Source organism: Molothrus ater, chromosome 20 (assembly GCF_012460135.2).
Source record: "Molothrus ater isolate BHLD 08-10-18 breed brown headed cowbird chromosome 20, BPBGC_Mater_1.1, whole genome shotgun sequence".
NCBI lineage: Eukaryota > Metazoa > Chordata > Aves > Passeriformes > Icteridae > Molothrus > Molothrus ater.
Genome location: NC_050497.2, coordinates 7215829 through 7235336, shown reverse-complemented (window position 1 = coordinate 7235336; position 19508 = coordinate 7215829). Strand labels below are relative to the sequence as shown.

General features: G+C 42.5%; 1 protein-coding gene across 1 annotated transcript in view; it reads left to right on the top strand.

Annotated features, from left to right (window-relative positions):
* Nucleotides 1–19206, top strand: part of MED27 (mediator complex subunit 27) — an 85184-nt gene extending 65978 nt beyond the window's left edge. Inside the window, exons 5-8 of the mRNA XM_036393897.2 lie at nucleotides 1001–1108; nucleotides 8813–8854; nucleotides 15944–16021; nucleotides 18748–19206. Coding sequence (XP_036249790.1) covers nucleotides 1001–1108; nucleotides 8813–8854; nucleotides 15944–16021; nucleotides 18748–18882 — 363 coding nt within the window. The 3' untranslated portion in view covers nucleotides 18883–19206. The remainder of the gene's footprint in view (nucleotides 1–1000; nucleotides 1109–8812; nucleotides 8855–15943; nucleotides 16022–18747) is intronic.
* The last annotated feature ends 302 nt before the right edge of the window (nucleotides 19207–19508 follow it).

Sequence of the window (19508 nt, the reverse complement as noted above, 5' to 3'; positions counted from 1 at the left end):
AACATCCAACAGATCAATAAAGTGCCTATTGACTGGTTTCTTTAGGTGTGGATTCGTCTGCTGAGGTCAGCAGTAAAAACACATTTGTTTTAGTGGGTGTTAATCTATACAGGATGAAATGTTGGAACACTGGCAGAAAATGAGCTGCTGCTGGTTGGGAAATATTAAAATGAGCTAATTGTTTCTTTTTTATCTCAGTTTTATGCTTTTGTGGGTGAGGAAAAACTCTAATAATCTCTGCATAACAAAATACAAAGACAAGATCCTTGTTAGACACACATCTTAACTGTATTGAAGTACAACTTCATCTTTGAAATGTAAATTGATTTTTAGATTAAAATGCCTTCATTATTGCATTTTTGTCAATAATATAATTTAGGCTTGTTTCTGTTGTTATATTCTGACTGACCCTCTGTATTTTCCATTATACTAGTTTTATTCTTTGCACTTTAACACTTTCACAGAAGGAAATGAAACCTTTGAAAATGTAACATTTTTACTTTAAGCTGCAGTTTCCTTTGAAATAATTTTACATTTTTATTGGACAGAAAATGTTTTCCATTAAACTCACGGTATGCTTTTACAAGCTAGCATTAGGAGAGTCCGATTCCTCTTTCAAATTGTTTTTCTCTAAGTGGACTTATATTGGAGAATATCAAATTCATCGAAAATAATCACATTTGCCCATTGTTTTTGACAAGTTATTGAGTTGTGGTGTTAATAAAATGGAGAGAATTGCTTGGCAGTGTCATGTCTGCACAAGGGAATTCTGTGAACTCATACATTTTCAGTTGCAAATGAATGTTTGTTTGTTCTGCACTTTATGCTATCTCTCCTCCTCATAACACTACACTGCTTTTGGAACTTTTATTTTGGTCTCTCTATAAAATATTGAAAACTGAAATTGCATCAACTTAAGCTGTTAACTCGCTGGTCTTACGAATTCAGACACCATCAGCTCACCCTCAGCTCGTTTGTGTCCCTGTCCTGCTCTCCCCAGGTGACCTTGGGGAAGGTGCTGAAGGTGATCGTGGTGATGCGGAGCCTCTTCATCGACCGCACCATCGTCAAGGGCTACAGCGAGAACGTCTACACTGAGGATGGCAAGGTGGGGCACTCACAGGATGGGGCACTCACAGGATGGGGCACTCACAGGATGGGGCACTCACAGGATGGGGCACTCACAGGATGGGACACTGGGGCACTCACAAGGTGGGGCACTGGGGCACTCACAGGATGGGGCACTCACAGGATGGGGCACTGGGGCACTCACAGGATGGGGCACTCACAGGATGGGGCACTCACAGGATGGGGCACTCACAGGATGGGGCACTGGGGCACTCACAGGATGGGGCACTCACAGGATGGGGCACTCACAGGATGGGGCACTCAAGGATGGGACACTGGGGCACTCACAGGATGGGGCACTCACAGGATGGGGCACTCAAGGATGGGACACTGGGGCACTCACAAGGTGGGGCACTGGGGCACTCACAGGATGGGGCACTCACAGGATGGGGCACTCAAGGATGGGACACTGGGGCACTCACAAGGTGGGGCACTGGGGCACTCACAGGATGGGGCACTCACAAGGTGGGGCATTCACAAGGTGGGGCACTGGGGCACTCACATCCTCTGAAAAATCCCTTCTGTAGAAGTGACGAGGGGTAGGATGGTGGGGATGGACGGAGACAAGAGATCTCTGAAGCCAGGTGGTGGAACTTGGGGTTTATTGCAAGGGGCCTGGGTGCAGGGCCCTGCTGGGAGCTGCCAGCCACAGAGAAGTAAAGAAAGAGAAGGCAAGAATGTGGTAAAAAGGATGAGAGAGTAAAAGGGGTAAAGAGTAGAAGAGGATAAGAGAGCGAGGTTCCCGTTACAACACAATAAATCTTCTGTGTTGAATATTCTAATTCTCACTGACCAATCTAGTACAAGATACAAATCCTATTGCATTTACATGCAGCCTGTAAGAATCATTACATTACCATACTGTGCTACATTTTAAACCCTAAAAACTCCTCTTTGGGCCCTTCTGCCAAGCTGGTAGGATCTGCTCTGACCCTTGGGCCTGTCTGCAAGCAGAGGGTGTTGTTCCATCAAAAGGAGATTACCTTCAGCTGGCTACACCATTGTTTTCCATTTGTTCAGTAACTGAGGTATCTCAAAGCTTGCTTTCATTTCAATCTCGCTCATAGTTTCCATATTCTCAAAATCTTGCCAGGCAATCATATTTAGAAGGCTTTCCTGTTCCATCTTCCCCAACACCCTTCACCCAGGATTTTTCTCCTGGGAAGCTAAGAAGCCTCAGAGAAAAAGGAAAACAAATTCTTATCTCATTTGCTTCTCCTGTGCTGTGCTCACATGAGGAATGTGAGATTGTTTACTCACAGGTGCTTGTTTTGTTGGTTTCTGCTGTGGGTTGTTTTCACTCTTTGGCCAATCAGTGCCAAGCTGTGTCAGAACTCTGGAGAGAGTCATGAATTTTCATTATTATCTTTTTAGCATTGTGTAAGTATCCTTTCTGTATTCTTTAGTATAGTTTTAGTATAGCATTCTTTAATATAATATAGTATCATAAAATAATAAATTAGCCTTCAAGAACATGGAGTCAGATTCATCATTCCTTCCTGCCACAAGGGGCTCTGCAGGTACAATAGGTCACAGCCTCTCCAGCAGCACTGCACTTCATTTCCATCTGTTTTCATGGCAGAAAACTGGGATCCCACTGCAGGCACACTGGAAATGCAAAACTGGAAAAAGACTTAGAATGTTTGCACAATGTTCCAGTTTAAATCTGTCTTGTTTTGCTTAGGTTTTGCATCTCCCTATCTCTGAGTTCTTTCTAAGCTCTGAAGCCTTTGCTTGAATTTCTGATTTATCACCTTAGACCTCAGTTGCTGTGTTCATAGCGTCTGCTGAGAAAACATTTTTGCAGTGTACCAGCACATCAACAGCCCAAGGTTCAGCTTTCACTCTTCTGAGAGCCATTGAGAAATCTTGGGCTGGTTATTTTGGCTTGATAAACACAACAGAGAGGATCATTGGTGGGTGCTCCTCAAGAATTTGCTTGCCTGCAGCAGCACATCTTGAAGAGCAGCTACTACAGCAAGTGTTACCTGTTTCCACAAGTGATTTATTTTGTGAACAGCTCACCCTGCTTGAACCCTGAGATTTCCTATGCCTGCACACTCTCCATCTGGCTCTCCTCAGCACATCAGGAGATGTTAACAGGACCTGACGGCCTTAGCTCAGCTCAGGTCTCTTTCCAGGGTGCAAGGGTCTCTGTTCCTGAGACATCCACCAGCACTCTCCGTTCCAGTAACAGCACTAAATACCTCCATGTTTCACATTGTCTCTGGAGCTTTCTCTTCTGATTATGAAGCCTATTAAAATAAGAAGTTCATTATATCAAGATGAATATTTGGCACCCATAGGCCATGTTATAATGAGGTGAGACTTCTTTTCCTTTCAGAAGTGATAACTGTGTTTCAGCACACAGAAGCACGTTGTGTGCTGACCCAGAGTTCAGCAGCTCTGAGTCTGAACCTCTGTTCTCTGGGAAAGGCCAGGAGCTGAGCTGCTGAAGGAAACAGTGCAGCTCCATTTTCCAGGTGAGACATTCTTCCTCAAAGGGTGGAGGATTGGCCTAAGAAGTAGTAAAATAAAAATTGCTTAATTTTAATTTGCCTTTTTCAGATAGGCAGGTTTAAATACCAGTTTGCCACAGAAGCAGCTGCTCTCTAGTCCCTGTATATTTGCATATAAATACAGAGCTCCAGCAGCAGCCCCTCTTCACCCCAAGTTCTGCATGGAAGTGAAATGATGGTCTGCTGAGAGAGCACTGACAGTGTGTGATGGATTCCCATGTCACACTTCATTTGGGTGTGCTCGTTTTCTCTGATGAATCCAGTTTCCTTTGAAGCTCCCTTGAAATACAATAATGCTATATATGCTGAAAAGCTAAGTAAGGAGTTCCTTTCTGAAACTCAGCATCTGGCACTGGGATTCTGTTCAGCTCAAGGTGATCTCTCCTGGGAGCTGCACATTGTTCCTCTGCCACGTTTGCTGCCAGGGGACAGCAGGGCTTGCCAAGGCCAGCTCTGGGCACGGGGCACTAACCTTTGCCTGCTGTCAGTAGGGAGCAGTTCTGCTCCTCCAGAGCATTGCTGTTAACACCTGGCTTATTTCTTGCTTTAAGCCAGTCTGCAGGGGAGTCTGTTCTCTACTCATTTAGCTTTGTGTCCAACCCTGGGCTGTGTCACTGCTCCTGCAAGGATGCACCAACCTGTGACCTTTACGTGGCACTTTGCTATTCCAGTGGGCATCCCAGAGATTTTGCAAACTTGAAGGTCTCTGTTTTAGGTATAAATAGGAACATTTCATTTGACTGAAGTAGAATTGGAGTTGGAGCCACTTAAATCATGAGCAAATTTGGCTTGGAAGATTAAATAAATGCGTAGTTTGCTAGTTTTGCCAACTGGAGCACATATTGACAAACAGTGAGCTCCTTTTTTTTTTTGTCACTAATTAACTACTCTGGTAATTGGAGAATAAGAATTAAGATTGTGCTCTCACAATGATTTGCTTTCCTTATTGTGCCTGCTGGGAATGAGCGATTGCAGTCAGTTAGGAACAGAGTCCATTGCAATTCCTTCCCTGTCACAACAGATGCTGTTGGGAAGGTACTTCAGTGAGGCTTCTACACCATTCTGGCTTCTCAGTTGCTAGCCTGATAGCATGAAAAATGCACCAGCATTAAGGAAAAGCACACAAAAAAAGTAAGAAAAAGATCAGTGAGTATCATCCTTATTAAATAACAGAAATATGGAGAACCCTCAGGAACACAGTAGGCGGTGATAATTTTTCCAGGGAGCAGTTTACACAGTCATTGTTGATTTGGGACTTAGCTTATGTATTCCTAGGAAACATTTAATATTTGTAAACAACAGGGAGATGGGAAATTAGGTGCTAACATGCAATATGGCAATGCTGAAGTGCCTCTTTTCTGTAAGGCACGCTGAAGAAGGGACATTGGAAAAATCTTCTTTGCACTTAAATAACTGGATGAGGGTCTGTTGAGTCACCCTCCAAACTGCACACATTGGAAAGGCCTTTAAGTACAAAAAGTGAAATTCAGTGGAAGAAGACTTTTCACAAGTAGAGGGGGGTTTGGGGCAACCAGATGTATTCAGTGGTATTTAAAAAAGGAGAACTGGCCATCACTGGGAGACTGGTCACACAGACACTAAGGGAGAAATGGACTGTGCACAGAAGAGGCCAAAGTTTTCCCCTCTGATCAGAGCAGTCATCCTTTGTTACTGAAAATACACTGGTTTTTAGCAAATTCTACATTGCTGGGAATAGAAAAGGAAGAGACAAGTGCAAACAGCAGAGCTGTTGAGACTCCTCTGTTCCTTCAGTCAGGCAAGTCTGGCAAAAAAACCCCAAATCTGGGTTTTTCTCCTGGTTGTGGAGCTGCACAGTGACACACCAGCAGTTACCCAGGAAAGCTGACATGGCATTTTCCAGGTTGCTTTATCTTGCTGTGTGCTCACACATTGAGCTGTGCAGGTTGACAGGTGCCTACATGACAGCCTCACGTGGTCTCTGCTGAAGTCTCCCTAAATTGGGTTCTCCCTCTCATACATTTAAATACTTTCAAAATTAAGGTGAAAGAGCAGAAGTTTTAAGCTTGCAGTGAGTAAAACAAGACCAGCCATTCTGGGGTTTTTTTTTTCAAGCTTTGCTTATACAGACAGAATCATTGCATTTCTTAAGTGCCTCGTGTACCTCTCTCGTGAATTATTCACAGACCCTGCAGAATGTCTTTGCCAAGCTGCCAGCTGCATAACTTGGACATTTTTGGTGCCACTTTGCAAAAACAATAAGTGAGATCTGGCAGGCTCTGACATGTCGTGGGTGCTGGACCTGCTCACAGTTGCTGTTGCTCACCATCCTAACCCTTCATGTCCACCACAGACTGATGCATTTTAATTACCCTCATGATTTTAGTGGTGGCACAGTGCCACCCTTAATTTCAGACTGTGACATGCTTGTTGTGCATTGAAATTTAACCATGGATGGTAATTAATTACTAGTGTTTTCCTGATTCCTGACTAAATGAAGCTATGCAGCTCATCTTCACAGGGCAGCTGAGTCATCGGTCTGCCAACAAAAAAATCATATTGGGATTTTTTTTGGCATGATAATACCATGCTTTTCTTTGGATGCAGAGACCAAGAACCATCCTGGCAGGGCATGTGGGCACTAGCCAAATTCCTGTTTTGCATCCCTTAGACTTAACTAAAGAAACATAAGTGTCTCTGTTGAATTCTCATGTTCAGGAACTTGGGTTATGTTAATGCTATGGCTTCATTAATTACCCCATATCAATAAGAAAAGGCAGCTTTTAGCCTCCTAGCGTAAGAGAGGAGAAGAAATAGTAGTATCAAAGGAAAGCTTCAAAGACAGGCAGAGCTGTCTCTGGGGTAATTTCTGATCCCTGCATTCTCACCACTTCAAAGCTGGCTCTGTGTGTGTTTGGGTGAAGGGGGGGGTTGAATCTGATTTCTCTAATAAGTGTTGGCACCGGACCTGTTTGATATGGGATGCAGGGAACATTCTGGTTTGTTATCGCCTTTGAAATCGCTCCGCGACCTTCAGCAAACGGCCTCTTGTTCCAGCTGCTGGGGCTGGCTGGGGAGAGGGGCACTGGGGAGAGAAAGCCCCTGTTCAATTCACATGCAGAGGATGCCCTGAAATTGTGCTTTCAGCAGTTTTTTAGTTACAAATGTGTGTCTTGATTGAAAGTGAAAAGTTGAAGAATAATAGACCTATAACGATGCATTCTTTAATCTGCCTCTGCCTTAATCCTCAGTTTCAGGAGGGAAAGGTGGGCACTCATTTAAGATGTATGCAAGGAGCAGGGGCTAGTGGCTTTTTCTTTCTTTCTTTTTTCTTTCTTCCTTTTTTAACATGGATAACATCACGTCTGTAAGACAGGCATTCATTACTTTTTCAGCTTTCCCATCTCCATGCCAACTAATGAACATTCAGAACCTGTTGGACTCATCTTAAAGCAGCATCTGAAGTGGACTTTTTTTTGAGCCTAACTAGAGAGGATCACATACTTGGTTTGATCACTGGAGATTAACAAACCATCTATACATTCCAATTACAGCAACTCTGCAGTCAAAGAAAAGCTGTAAATTACATTAAAACAGGATGGTTTTTTTAAAAATATACATTAAATTTTTATTTTCAAATGTAGGCCTTTCTAATCTGGAAGTGCAGTGCTGCCTTCCCAGGTGGGATAATAAATCAAGCCTGGGTCAAGGTCTGAATGCTGATGTTCAGAGGGGTTCTTGATCTCACCCCAAGAGCCAGGAAATGTTACCAGGTTTGCAGGGAGGTGCCTCGGGGTACTCCTGTCCCCATCCAGCCTGGAGAAGGCATTGGGACATTGAGACATCAGCTGGCTTTTGTCTCAGGGCAAGGTCAGCAGTGCTGAGCCGTGAAACATCGCTCCTGGAGCAGCTTCTGAAGTTTTAGCATCATCCTGTCCCCTCTGAGCTCTGGGGACTCAGGAGTCACTGCTGGGCAGGATTTGGACATGGGCCACTTCACACTGCTGCTCCTGAAAGAGTGAGAGCTTTTAGCATTCTGACCATTTTTAGCATGGTGAATTAATCACTTGGACTCAGCATCCTTCCCCCTCGCTTCCCTCACCTCCCTCTAATGTGTTTTACTCACTTCACATGACTTCCTTCATTTCAGACTCTTTTTGTGCCTTGAGAGTCTTGTACTGTCAGTTGGAATGTATGGGCACCTAAGGCAGAGCTGAAATAATCAGTTGTACCAGAAAAAGAGAGAACCCCCCTTGTGAGAACACGTGTGTCCAGCCCTGGTATCAGGCACTAGAGGAGCTGCCCCTGCTTCATAAATTCACTCAGAAGTTCTTCTGTCTAGACTAAGATTCCTGAGATTAATGCTTTATCAAACACCTTTCCTGTGACAAGTTCTGTGCATACAGAATTGTTGAGTACACTGGGATCTGTTGGAAAAAAGTGATTTGCAAGTCTGGGATTGATGGAAGCTCCTGTTGTTTTTCCCTGCTGCTTTTCCTTGGCAGAGTGTGAGATGTTCCACAGGACTAGCTAAGAGAGCATTGATGTGTCAGTAGGAATTGTTAAACACCAGAGCCACTGGGCTAAGAAATCTTAAATTTCAATTTTGTTCTTTTAGTTTGTGTGTAGCTGAGCACACGTTTAAGTCATGGATGTGTGCATTTATCTACTACCTTAAATCTCTCTTAGTGTGATTTTTGTCTGCAAATGTAAATGCAGCTTCCTGAGGGATGTTTTATTTAGCCCCAGTAGACCCAAAGCTTTGGCTTAATTCAGCTAAACGCTCTTTGTGTCGTTTGTAACTGAATCACTTATTCAACACAAGACAAGCATAAACTTGATAAAAATGCCCTCATTTTAGAAACACACTCAAGCTGATGAATATTTGCATAGATCAGCCACAACCCCATACAAATGAAGATTTTGCTTTTTTAAAGAGAACTCATTAATTCAACAGGTCTTGTGTGTATAATTTTTTTATTGAAACTCTGCTGAACTGTGTTCACTCTCCATTGCAATACAAAGGAAATCTTATGTTATTAATTCCCTTTCTTGGATTGCAACAGGTGAGGGCAAGGGGTCAAAAGAATGAACTCAGAGATGCATCTTTGTTGATCCATTTTCTCTCCAAAGCTGCTTCTTTATCTGTAGTAATATATAACTTTTTTCTTTTTTTCCTACTGTAGCTTGACATATGGTCTAAATCCAACTATCAAGTTTTTCAGAAGGTAAGTCTCACATCATTTCTCTCTACCTAAGGCACATATGTGGAATTGATTTTAAATATCTGGGCCCTTATGTTAAATAATTCAGAATTTATTCTTTGTCATCACAACTTGCAAATAGCAAACAATAATCTGTAATGATGGAAAACTGTGAGTAGAAAAGAAGATCACTTCTAGTGTTATTAATTTGGATTTATTTCCCATCACAGTTCCAGTCCATGGTTTGGAATAGGAGATCAGAGATTATACTACACTAGTCTTAAAATTTCATGAGAAATCAGTTTAAATCTTTTGGGGGGGAAAGGACTGTTTCAGGTTCATTTGGATTTTGCTTTGTTGTTTTCACTGGGGCTTGTTCCCTCACATTCCTGAGAACTTGAGTTTAATAAATCAGTGGAACCCCCTTTCCAAAATGAGTTTGTAAATATTTTCCATGGCATTATTTTTGCCTGCCCTTCTTCCCACGATGATGTAAGCCAGAGGAGGGACTTACTGGAATGAATGTTGTGCCATAAAGTAAGAGAAGCCTGATGAGAGAATGGCAGCAATAAAAATAAAACTGCTAAGAAGGTTAAAGTGTATTTTAGAAAGATCTATATCTTGCTATTTTCAAGGAAGGGAAGATTTCTCTTTGAAGGCCTCTTGTCAGAATGCTGTAAGTTCACATTGATCCAAGTTTAAATTCCAGTTTCCCTTCCCTCAAGCCCCAGTTCAAGGAGCTGGAGCCTCCAGCTGCTGCTCTGGCTCCTTTCATCCTCCTTTGGAGTTTGTGAAGCAAATGGGGGTCAGGGACTCGAAAGAGCTTAAAAACAGGGGTCAAAACTCTGGCATCTTGGCTGTGCTTGTGCAGCTCCCTTCCAAGGTTTCAGAGGCAGTCAGGAGGGGAGGATGCTGACCTGGGACATTGCCCTGCTGCAGATCAAAGGACAGCTTTTGGGGAGCTGCCTTGCTCTCCCTTCTCTGCCTGGCATTAAAGCCAATTTTTGCTGCAGTTGATTCTTCACACCCCAGAGATTTAGTGGTTGAAATATTCTTTCTATTTTTGCATCAAGTAGGGTAATAGAGCAGGAAGTAAAACAGCATTTGTTTATCAGCCTGCTTTAAAGTGATTTTTGCAGTGGAATAAATGTAAGGTTCTGGGATGACCTGCATCATCTCCATTTCCCAGTGTGTGTGTGTGTGTGTTTGGTTGTACACTCATTTGGGCATAAAATTGTCCTCCTGGATGTTTTTGTTTAGAATAACTTGCTTAAATTTGTGTTAAATGATAATAAATAATCAGGGTTTTGATGATATAATTGTCTATAGGAAGATAACAGAGTTCAGTAATGTCCAGTTTGCTTAGATGTCCATGTTAAGGACTCAGGGTGCATAAATAAGTGGAATAAATTTCCCTTCATGTCCAGGTGATGCTTTAGAGCAGAAACTAGAAGAGATCAGTGAGAAAACATAAAATACCCCTCTTCCTGCTGCCTCTGTGGCTGCAGTATGGATAAATGAGAATCTTCGTTCTCTTCCTAAGTTCTTGTTGTCCATTTTTCTCTTGATAAATACCAAATTATTCATATTTACCAAAAAATAAGAACCAACCCAGAAAGACTTCAGGGAAAAGGGTGTTCTGTAACCAGCTGAACAAGTGTCTGTGGGGGGTTTTTATAGTAGTTTTATAGATTTTGTTGCTGGCTCTGTCACTGTGTTACCTTGGACAGCTTCACCTCTCTTCAGCTGCGTTCTATCCCTCAGGCTGGGATAATATTTGCTGACTTCACAGGAGCTCTCACTGAATTGGTTGCATAGAGCTCTCAGATTCTTGCCTGAGAAATGTGATAAAAATGGAAGGTGATGGCAGCTTCTAATCAATAGGTGGTGTAGATTGAGCTGATAGTTGAAGAAGTTAAGGCTGAGACCCACGTCAAGTTTTCAAACAGGTGACAGAAAGTGCTGTGGTTCAGCATAGTAAATTCTCTGTGGTGCAGTGCTTGGTTTGATTTCCTCTTTATTCTCTAAAGCTGCACTTGTGTCTATTTGTAATACCCAGGAGTAGTGATTTAGGAGTAGCAAAATGAAGGAAATAGATAAAATAGTGTTACAGAAACTATCACACTCTGTTACCAGGGTAGGATCTGTACTGCAGGATTTTCTGAACAAATGTTTTCATGCCACTAAAAAATCATGAGTAAATGTGTCAGAGCACATCTGAATGTTCTTGAAATGTGTTTCTCATGGCAGTCACCAGTATGGCAATGTGGAAAAAGGAAAAATAGGGATGAGTAACTGCTGCCCCCATGGAGGAGGCTGAGCAGCCCTTTCTGCTGCCTGTAAATGTACAGAAGGACAGGGCTGTTCCTCTTTAAAACCCCAACCAAGTCCCCAAAATCTGTCTTCAATGATAATACAAATAAAACATCTGGAGTTCCCCAGATCCCTGCCTGGGGGAGCTGCAGTCCTGTCAGATCCTCACAGGGTTGCAGCACAACTTTGTAGGACCAGAGACCTCTGATCTTCAATCCAACCCTGTCAAACCAAGCTAAATTTGTCCTGACTTTTTGTTTGCAAACAGTGGCTGTGTCAGCAAGGCTTTTCTCTCTCCTCCTTAGTAGGCAGGGGACCTGGGTGTGTGTGATTTGATGGGGGCCAGCTCCTGGAGGGCCATTTCTGTTCCAGTGTACACTCATTTTCCCAGTTCCCTGGAGACTTCCTAAATCTGCTCCTGGGGTGAACAAACCTTACAGGCACTGAATGCAGCAGCAGGGTTAGATCCAGAGAATGGAGCTGGGAAATAAGAGAGGGGAATGCTGAAAGGGCAGAAGCACAAGGAGCAAAGAAAAGGTTTTTCAGGCTTCCATGTTGGTGTGACATTTAAACTCCACAGGAAGAGCAAATGTTTTCATCTTAAACCTCCTAATTTTAACACCTTGTGCCTCTTGATCCACTAAAGCAAGAGGAGGAATAAAGCAGGAAATAAGGAAAGATTTTGAGGCTTAAATCCTGGTATACATGAAGGCTGAATAATTCTAGTTATTGTGCAGATAGTTCAAAATTCTAATTGTAAAGAATGGTGCCATGTTCATAACTTTGCATTCAAAAAAGAAGGAAGAATATAGAATTTTGGAGCTGCTGTGAGGGGATCAAACTGGGAGATGGTGTCAAACAGCTGCTCAGTTAAGAGCAGCATAGCTGGTGTTGCTGGGTACTATGAGGAGGATGGCTGTTTAAATCATATACAAAAGCTTTAAACCCATTTATTTCATTCTGATCTCTGAGTCCCATCCTTATTTTCACCTAAACAGTCTCACCAGTTCTAGCAATGCCACAAACTGCTTGTGTTTTTGCTTGGTCTGCTTCTCCCCAAAGCAGATTTTCACCAGAACTTGGAGAAGCTGTTTGTGAGCCCTGTGATCCCAAAGTGCTGGCATTTTCACCAGCACAAGGGCACATAAGTATTGTAATGTATGAAGATGTATTCTTGTCAATAATCTCAGAGTGAGATCACGTGCAGGATGAATGCATGCATGAGACAGAGCGTGGGCTCTGCTGCTGCTGCTGCTGCTGCTGCTCAAGGAGAGGAGCTGGGCTGCTCCAGGGTCACCTGGGCAGGATCAGCCCCTGCCTCTCCTCAGAGACCTCCTGCAGTGAAATAAAACCTCTGGGACTCAGTCCCAATAAGCAGAACAAGCAAAATAATAACTAAACACTGCAAGCTCTGAAAACAAGGGATAGATGCTGTTTTTCAGAGGAGTCTGGTGGTGCTTTCCTGAACTGGGGAAGGGTGTGTAGAGATTTGTGCGAGTTCCTCAGTGCCTGTTCCACCATCCATCATCCTTCCCAGCACCTCTCAGGCACCACATTCTGTGCTCCACATTCCCTCCAGAGGGACTCAGATCTGTTCCTGGAGAGAAGATTGAGTAATGGGAATCCTTGGAAATGAACAAAGGCATTCGTGCAGTTTTCCATGTTATAAAAGATCTAAACACTAATAAAATAACTTCCTTTTTTTTTTCTTTCCCTCAGTGCTGTGATCAGCCTTCACAGCTCATTGCTACAGGCTGCTGTTAAGGCCATGAACTTACAAGGGTTTGGAAAAAAAAAAATTAAAAACCTTTCAGGGGATTTAAAGAATCCCTTTATATTAGATGGAGTTGTCAGTGCCATGCTTGAGGGAATAAACCAGTGAGTGGCAAGGAAAGTTGTGGCTCTTAAAGGAAGTTCTGCACTTACTTTTGAGAAGGATATTTCCTGGCAGTGAGTTGGAATACATGGGGAGAGGGAGCTTTTATAATTCAGCCATGTGATGGTTTTTATTGGGCCAGGTATAGCTGCATTCACCTGGTCTGTGGTGGAGCAAGGCTGTGCCTTAGGTCTTTGCTTTTGTGCTGCTTTTCCCACTTACAGGAAGCACTTGCTCAGCCTTCTCCACCTGTAAATTGGATAATTTAATTTTTTTTAATGGATTTTCCAGCTTTGGGAATGCTGTATGACTATCCAGTGTCATCAAAGCCCAATAAAGCCATTTTTGGATGTGTCACCTTTGGAAAACTCCAGTACTGATCCAATGCATTACAACTCTTCCTGGGAAAAATTGAGACTTTTTGCCAAATTTGTTTTTTCCATGTCACTGAAGTCTCTTTTCCTCAGTCTCCAAGTGCTTAGTTCAACAATGGCTATTTTATTCAGCAGAATTTTGCTGCAGGAGATTGCCTTGTTTTTCCTTTTTTTTTAAGACAAGAAACACAAGTGCTTTTCAATAGATGAATTGTGAAATATTGAGCTCTTCTGCAAGATCTCTTGAAAATCCATTTCAAGGTCCAGAGCAGAGCTATCCCAATCGATGTGTGCTCCCCTGAATATGTTTCCCTATAAAAAAAAAAAGTAGAGAAATTAGAGAGTGACTGATAACTTAGATAGCAGCAGGTAAGGCACAACGATAAAAGTGGAGTTAATAAAATAAAACCCTGAGATGTACAAAATATCATCCTACACCCAGAATAAATTAGTTTCTGATTCCAGCTTGGCTGCAAGAAAAAGTATGTCCCTTAAGTGAGCTGGCACATCCACAGTTTGTTTTTCTTTGCTTTGGTGTGAAATTGTATTGCCATTAGGAGAGCTGGGTATTGATCTTTTGGGATTATTTTTTGCTTTTCCCCCTCCCCTTTTTTTTCCTTTTTCCTCTTCTTTTTTAATCTCGATCAGTTTGTGTTTTCTCTCATTGTCTGTTCTCTTGGGGGGGTTAAATTCTCCCTCACTCCCATGCCCTGGGCAGTTTATCCACGGCCCAGCTCCTTTCTGTTTGACATCACGGTTTTTGCTGGGTTGGGAAGGGGTGGGGAGTCATTCCTTTACTTTTCTTCCTCAAATTTGACACCCACTTTGATCTTTTTTAGCTATCAGCTCTTGCTTAGGGTAGAAATTGCCTTCTTTTCGTGCAGAAGGCATTATTAGTGTTCCAGCAATGCTGGGATGGCTTTCATCTCCCCAAGGAATCTCATTATCTTTACATTACAATAGCAACAGCATATGGGCAGCTTTGCCAAAGTGGCCAGTCAATTTAAATTTGTTAATAGCAGTATTTTTTAAGCGACTTCCTCAGTGCCAAGAGAAAACAACTTTGTTGTTCAGGAGGAAAAAAAGAGAGAAAAAAAACAAACCACAGTTTGTTAGAAGTAGAAATACAGCAGAAGGAGAACGGCTGCTCATAAATATCTTCAGAACTTCCTATTCTTTGACATGTCTGCTACTATCCTATAAAAGCACCATCTCAAAAAAAGATTCAGATAGCTGGGGGGGCTTCTGAGCACTGCATGAGATGTGTTTAAAAGCAATGGCTGGTTTGAGTTATGCTGTGCTATTAATGCACAGTTCATCACATTATTTCTCATATTTATTTTTACATGGTAACACAGAAATGGCTAAAACAGGCCGAGGTCCTTTTTGTGAATATTTTTGCAAACTCACCAGGATGTGCAAAGTCCTGAAAGTTTTGCCTTCCAAATGTCAGAATCACATGTGAGTGAGGGAGCTGGGTGTGTGAGAATGGTGGGGAGCAGATCCTGGGTCTGAAATTAGCAGGAAATCTCAGCACTGGATTCAGACAGCCTGATGTGATGGAGAGCTCTGTGGAGGAAGTTTGTATGGTGTGAATGAGAGCCTGGCTATACATGGATTTATTCAGGAATATATCTTTGGCAAAACCAGCTCCCTGAATAGCTTCAAGCACGAGCCTCTCTTGTCTCCAGTGAAACTTGGAGTGCTCCAACTCCCATTGCCGGATTGGACTTCACTGCAAGTGGGGAGCAACTGGAGCTAGCTGGGAATAGCACTGGGAATGTCAGTTCTCACTTCCTCTTACTCAGAGTTTGCCATAGTCTGTGGACTGGCCCTGAGAAGTGTTCCACTCCCATGCCAGAACTAGAAAATACAATTAAATCACTCTCTGTAAAGTCATGTGTTTTGTTGGAAGCTTTGACATTACTGATGAGGACCATTGAGATTCATGAGTTGAAATCTGTGAAAGAGTTCTTGTGGTTGTGTTGTTGTTCTGAATTCTTTATTGTCCAGCATAAAGAGTTTTTCCAATAATTTCTTGCATTCAAAATTGAATTTCTAAGAAGCAGTAAGCTGTTGAGTGTGCTGGTAACAGTTGACAGGCTGAATACTGCTAGAAAAGTGTATCATAACTGTCAGAAACTGCCCCTTCCAGAATAATTTGAAAAATTGTACTTATTTAAAATTAAAAAAAAGTCTGTCAGCATTGGTTAGTTTTCCTGATTTTTCTTGTAATTATTCTTGTTATTATAAATACACATTTTATATGTATTGTGCCCATGTACAATTCCCAGATGTGTGATCTTGCTATGGCTCTGTCTGGGAAATTAAAAAGCTTTTTATCAGAAATCTTTTAGTAATGCAAGTTATTTATAAACCATAATCATATTAATTGATTCCTGATGTCAGAGGAAATGAAACTGAGTAATCTTTGTACTCCCTGGTTTGCTACCTCCCCATGGAATTCATAGTTTGCCTGCAGGCTGACACTGCTTTGTGTGAAATGGGGAGTGAACAAAGGTATTTTCTTTCTCCTTTGGTCTGATGCAGGTGACAGATCATGCAACCACTGCCCTGCTGCACTACCAGCTGCCCCAGATGCCAGATGTGGTGGTCAGGTCTTTCATGGTAAGTCTGTTGGAAAACACCTTTTTCCAGCCCAATCTGAGTGTGTTGGCAGTGATGGACACAGGCAGTTCTGATGCAGCTGGAATTCCCCCAGAGACTGGGATTCTCTGTGTCTCCTACCTGGACAGGGGTGAAAAGCCCATTCCCATTTCCCTGGGGGAACTGGTGTTGGAAAACTGAGCTGGGAATGGCTCTTCTGTCCAGGTCTCAATATTGGCCTGATGATTCCTGTCTGCAAAGGTCAGAACAGGAGGAAAAACTCCCTCAAGCAAACTCTGTCCTTTGGTCCAGCCCTTGGACAGTTCCTGCTGTGCAAGTTCTGCATGAACAAAATCTGCTCCACTGGCAGTTCCCTGGTAAGAAGAAATTGAAATGCCCAAAATTAGTAATCCAGCTGAGGAGCTTGCCCAGTATGGGAAGGGATGGGCATTATTTACAGAAGGTTCCATTTTGTATCCAAACTTTGTTCCTGTGGGACTGTGTGTACTTAGCCAGCTCAGCAGCAGGTGTTAGGAGAAGCAAGGAAACACTGGAGTATTCAGATCATCTCTTACTGAATAAAATTAATCCAATACAATTCTACCTTGATGTACAGATTTAAGTTTATCCCCTTTAATTCTTTTTGTATTTAGAATCCTATTTGTGAAATAAACTAGCATAAGAAGCACCCGTGTTGATCAGAGGGTGAATACAAGGAATTAAGATTCAGGATTCCTTCTACCAAAATGAATTTTGGCAGTCAGAGGAGGATTTGGGGAGATTTTCTTTACAATTCAGGCTTTTTCCTCCACTTCCTTCCTTTATGTTGCCCCTTCACCTGGAGCAATGCAGCTGAGACTTTGGGAAACATAAATCTCATTTTGCCATTCACTGTCTTTAGGAGTATTTAGCACCAGTTCTTTTACATCCTTAATTTCCAGTGTGTAATTTCAGAGCAGTCAGGCTCTCCTCCCTGCTGTGCTGGATTGGTTGTTTAATAAAAAGGCCACTAAGATGAGAGATTTGCAAAGTGCATCTTAAAATAATCAGTTTTGAAAGGTGAAAGCAACCATTACTGGTCAGATCCATGTTCAACATGGTCCTGAACACGAGTGTTGAGTAGAACAAGTGGCCCTGCTGTATTGATCAGAGAAAACACCAAAGCTTCCAACAAAGCAAAACCAGCACAAGTGTCAATATGTTGGGCCTTTCAGCTGTCACTTGTGCAATCCTCATGACAGGATCTTCTGGAGCCCTAATTTTCTGATGGGAATGAAGAACCCATTCCTTTCTTTTCTGTCAACACATGTCTAAAGTGCACAATTTAACTTCATTTACCTATTTTTGTATTATGGCTCAGAAAATTCGATTTCTCAATAGTGCAAGCAAAGCCCATCCAAGCTGAAGTAAATAACAGCAATTTACTTGTAGAGTTGTGCTGCCCATATTTACTGCTCAAGCCAGACAAGATCTAGTTCTTCTGGAGAGAGTTATTGACAGCCCAAGGTTTGGTTGCTATAGAGAAGACTCTGATGAAGATGGAAGGATTTGTTTCAATACACGCAGCTGACCTCTTCTTTAGAGAACAATTTTCTCTTATCGATGTAATTCAATAGGACTTTAAATGACAAGATTCATGTGCATCCTTCACAGTATAAATCTGCTGGTCTGGGGTTTTTTTAGTTGTGTATCTCCTTGAGTGGGGAATTGGGTTATGCAATGCTCATTGCTGCGTGTGATGACAGGAACAGCCCATTTCAGAGGCAGGAACTTTGTGAAGGAACATCTGAACTTACCCTGTGTTGTTCAGCACTACTTGTTACTGTCATATTTTCTGAAAAATCCCTTTGCCAGGATTTCTTCTCCTGGGAAGATGAGAAGCCTCAGCTTCTCCATGTTTTGCTGCTCTGGAATGTAGTCTGGAGATTGTTTATCCAAACATGTGAATTGTTTTTAATCAATGGCCAATTACAGCCAGCTGTGTTGGACTCTGAGTCAGTCACTAGTTTTTATTATTCATTCTTTGTATCCTTCTCTTTCTTTAATATAGTTTTAGTATAGCATTCTTTTAATATAATATAATACAATAAATAATAAATCAGCCTTCTGAGAACATGGAATCAGATTCTCATCTCTCACCTCGTCCTGGAGACCTCACAAACACCACAACTACTGGCCTTTTATTTATTTTATATCTATGTAGTCATCAGTGTAATCAGGTTTAAAATGGCTCAGTATTTTTATGAGCAGTGAGTATTGATCCTGAAATCGCATTAGAGAGGAAGTTCATTAGCTGGATGTGGGAGTCCTTCTGTCTTCAGCTCTGGAGAGCCCAGCCTGCAGTGGGAGTGCAGCAGGGGGTGATAGATGGTCATGGCAAGAGACAAACCAACACTCAGCTGGAGAAGGCACCACCAGGAGGAACAATTACATCCCAGTAAAAATGTGAGGTGTTGCAGCACTCGCCTCCCCTCACAGCTCTGGAGCTGCAAATGCCTCCTGCTCACAGGGCAGGAATTTCTATTAATGAATTTGCTTAACTGACTAGAAAAGAGATGATTAATAAGTGGGAATTCAGCTCTACAGTGACCTTGTCATCCTCAGTGTGTTTATAAAATCACCCTGCACCTCACTGGGGCCTGGCCAAAGCACATCCTCTGTCCTTGCTGCTCCTGTTTGGCAAGAGTAATGACAAAGGGGAACATCCATATCCAGTTTTCTTTAATTTCTCTCCCTTTTCCTTCCAGACCTGGTTAAGGAGTTACATAAAGCTGTTCCAGGCTCCGTGCCAGCGCTGTGGGAAGTTCCTGCAGGATGGCCTCCCACCCACGTGGAGGGACTTCCGAACCCTCGAGGCTTTCCACGACACCTGCAGGCAGTAGGGGCCCAGAGGAGCCAGCACTGGGCCTTGGGACAGCCCTGGTGGCTCCACTCTGAACCTCCCCGTCCTGAGCAGAGAGGTTGCGCTGAAACATTTGACTCTGGAGCAGCCATCTGCGAGGCACATGTGGGACTGATCCGTCCTGCAGGAGAAGCTCTGTGTGTGTGTGTGTGTGATCTGAAATGATCTGCCTGAGAAGATCTGGCAGTAATTATCATTACTCCAAACTTTAATGAAAATATCCATTGTACAGGTTACGTTTTGTGACAGAATTTGCAATGCTGAGGACTTTTATAAGCTTGAAATAAATTTTGTATTCTCAAAATTCGTGCTGTTTGTTTCGCTGTTTGGTCAGCAAAACCTTTGGGTTTGGTGTGGATTTTTCAGTGCTGCTCTTTTCTTCAGGAAAACTGGAAACATTTAAACATGCTGAAATGTTGGGAGGGGGAATTGTTGCAAGGCTGCTTATCTGGATGCTGGGGTATTTTTGTGGAAGAGGAGATTATGGCATTGATTAAACACAGAATTTCAAAGGCATGTGGCAGCTTGGAAGATGCAGTGTAACTTTCTAAGGCGGGGGGGAAACAGATGTTTCCCTTTACTGAAATTGTAATGAGAAATGTTAAC